General features: G+C 40.4%; 1 protein-coding gene across 1 annotated transcript; it reads right to left on the bottom strand.

Moving 5' to 3' along the window:
* Window positions 1-452: 452 nt before the first annotated feature.
* On the bottom strand, window positions 453-2,902 carry LOC149550792 (protein phosphatase 2C 53-like). Its single transcript, XM_089786363.1, has 3 exons — window positions 2,210-2,902; window positions 1,108-1,213; window positions 453-988 (listed from the first exon to the last, which is right to left on the bottom strand). Exons 1-3 carry the CDS (start codon window positions 2,789-2,791, stop codon window positions 627-629), a joined length of 1,050 nt encoding a protein of 349 aa, XP_089642489.1. The 5' UTR covers window positions 2,792-2,902; the 3' UTR covers window positions 453-626.
* Between the last annotated feature and the right edge of the window lie 247 nt (window positions 2,903-3,149).

The following is a 3,149-nucleotide window of genomic DNA, read 5'->3' on the forward strand; positions in this document are numbered from 1 at the left end:
CTTAACCTAACCATCTTAAAATCATACACTACATGATCTATCATCACGATGCAAGAGAACAACAATATACACCCTATACGATCTATCATTGTGATGCAAGAGAACAAGAATATACACCGTATACTATCTATCATCGCGACGAAGAGATCATCATGATGCAAGAGAACAAGAATATACACCATATACAATCTATCGTCATCGTCACGATGAAGAGAATAAGACGATGTGTCTCTTCTTCTTGTTCTCTTGCATCCTGATGATAGATCATGTAGTCTGATCTGAAAAGTCGATGATAAAAAGCTCTGCACAATCAAATCCCATTTATGTAGAAATCTAATAGATCACAATTACATATATGCTCTAATAATTCTTCTACGATCTAACTAAACCTAAATTATTTCCATAGAAATGCCTGTAAAAGCCCAAAACTATTTAAAAGTTGGATGCCGAGAAGACTGAAAGTGTTTGTAGATTGCAGGGGATGAGTTTTTGGATTTTATACAGAAAAACCATAGTTCTGGTTGGAAAAAAACATATACTTACAAACATTCATGTTCATATCCATAAATATAAAAGCGCTTTTCCTTTATATTTACATTTGGATTAATGGACGGTGAAAATTTCGTTCATAAATTGTTGTGGATATTACGGGATTGTATTCGTGCGATGTTCCTGAGGTCGATGACGATCACGCTAACGTTATCTTTGCTCCCACGTGCGAGAGCTATTTTTGTGAGCAGCGCCGCGGCGGCGGCGGCGGCGGCGGAGGAGGAGGAGGAAGAAGTGGCGGCGGCGGTTGCAGTTGCATGGGAAGAACGTGACGGCTGATAACCGGCGAAGCATTTGGTAACCGCTTTGCATGCAACTTCGTTGGAAACGACGTCCCACAAACCATCGCTCGCCAAAATGAGAAACTCGTCGTCTTCTCTCCGCTCTGCAAATGTCACCTCCGGCTCCGAAATCACGTATTGTTTCAGATATCTGTCGCCTGAAAAATATCCAAGAACGAAATGTTAAAAACTAAACCCTAGAAGAAAAAGAAAAAGAAAACCAAAAAAAAAACCCTAAAAACACAGAATGGAAGAAAGTTTAGTTTGAAATGTGTACCAAGAGCTCTGGAGATGGAGAGGAAGCCGCCGACACGGTAGCCGTTCCATAAAATGATGCGCCCACCGGCAGATTCGATTCGATCCATCTCGTCCTCTCTTTCAGGCTATCACATGATAAAATCATATTAGTAAAATGATTTCTCCAAAATTTATAAAGTCTTTTCCTTTTTTGTCATAAAAAAATGTGAATCAGAACCTTATTTAACTGGGTACTTTTTTATGTCTACCATCTCTGATCAAACTCTACCATGAATTGCCAAAAACGAAAACATGAGAGAGAAGTCGTTGAGGAAAATACATAACTTTGAAAAGATAGAGAGCCTTTTCTATCTCATGGTTGAGATCAGATTCTTTGATGAAACTACAGCATAAGATATACATATAAAAACAAGCCTTGTTCCAATATTTGATTCAAATGTTTTACATGAACTCTATGACAAAATAGGAGTATTGAATCGGGCTTCAATACCTTCACAAGTCATTCATCTAAATGTTGCACGTATAAAAAAGGTCGGTCATTCTTGACCGTTCATTTTCGGAATCAAAGACAATAATTTTAAAAAGCAAATGCAAGCTTTGAGACTCGATCGAACTCTATAATAGAATGGAAGTACACAACCAAGAGAAATCGGCTTCAATACACGATGAAATCATTGATCTAAATGTTACACATATATTAAGACGAGCCATTCTTGGAAGTTCATTTTCTGAATCAAAGAACAATATTTTTAAATTTCCAACTTTTAAAATCAATCTTTTGATACGATCATAGAATGACAAAAGCAAATTCAAGCTTTCAGACTCGATGCTAGTTTATGGTGAGGGCTTTTTCCCCCGAATCTGTGTATCTTTATACGTTTAACATTTCATACCAAACTCTTATCATAGAATGAAACCATAAGAAAAAAGTAAGTGGTGTTTCCATAATAGAATTTGATCAATCGATGAACATCTAGAAACCCTACCCATCGTCAGGATAATACATCATATAAACTTTGTTCCGATATAAATGATAAACATCTTTAAAAAAAAAAGAGACTCAAATTTGAACTTATAATTTTATTTATAAAACACAAAATTGAAACTAGTTTAGGGCAAACCTTGTGGTCATTAGAAAGAGGAACGGCCTTTCCTCCTCTACACAACACCGCCCGACAATCGCCGCAATTAGCCACCACAATCTCAGACTCGCCCACCACCGCTACGACGGCCGTGGAGCCGACATTCACCGGCGCAGCCAATTGCCTGCAACAAATCTCCCGGTTCCCATCATCGCCGCCACATTTGCCGGTGGAACACTGCCCGCCGAGCTCCACATCCATCTTCTCAAAGCAGTTCTTCATAACATTCACCCACTCCCGCTCGCCGCAATCCCGGTGCCGTTGTTCCCAGAGCTCCGCCGCCAAGGCCACGTGCAGCCGCTCTCTGCAAAACCCCGCCGCCTCCGCGCCGCCATGGCCGTCATAGACGCCGAAAAAATGCAACCCCATGCAAAAAGACGGCACCGCCGCCACGGCGTCTTCGATCTCGTCTCGTTCGCCCATCACAGACACCACTCCATACGACGGACAAAGCTCCACCTTCATTTCTTCCTTATTTCTACCGCCGCCGCCGCCGCCGCCGTCTGATCCACAAGAAAGCAAGAAACTGTCATTATCATCACCAGCCGAAGTGTTCAGCATTGTTTTTCTTCTCAGTGCTTGCTAAAAAAAATTTACAGTAGAGATTGATTATAATTGAACGCGTGGGACAAAAAAAAAAAAATACAAAGTCCTTTCTTTTTCAACGGTGAAAAATTGACGGTGGCTATTCAGATTTATAAGGGAGTATGAAGAGATGAGTATAATTTTTGAGGGCGGTTGAAGAGGAATTTATCGATGAAAAAGGAAGAATTGAGTTGGCAAGGGATCAGTGAGTGTGATTTTTATCCATGTCTTCGTTGTAGTTGAAGTAGCTTCTTCCTTTTTGAGGACACGTGTTAAATGCATTGAAATGGGCGCGTGAGAAATAGTCCTCGTTGTTCTCGGAATCTTGAAAGCA

Source organism: Cupressus sempervirens, chromosome 6 (assembly GCF_028749045.1).
Source record: "Cupressus sempervirens isolate cs-2001-9-10 chromosome 6, ASM2874904v1, whole genome shotgun sequence".
NCBI classification, from domain to species: Eukaryota; Viridiplantae; Streptophyta; class Pinopsida; order Cupressales; family Cupressaceae; genus Cupressus; species Cupressus sempervirens.

Excerpts from the sequence above, each read along its gene's own strand:
- LOC149550792 (XM_089786363.1), bottom strand. The coding sequence starts at position 2,791 with ATGCTGAACACTTCGGCTGGTGATGATAATGACAGTTTCTTGCTTTCT. Across the intron at positions 1,214-2,209 it reads CTCTTTCTAATGACCACAAG|CCTGAAAGAGAGGACGAGAT; the intron begins GTTTGCCCTAAA and ends ATCATGTGATAG. Across the intron at positions 989-1,107 it reads CTCCATCTCCAGAGCTCTTG|GCGACAGATATCTGAAACAA; the intron begins GTACACATTTCA and ends GATATTTTTCAG.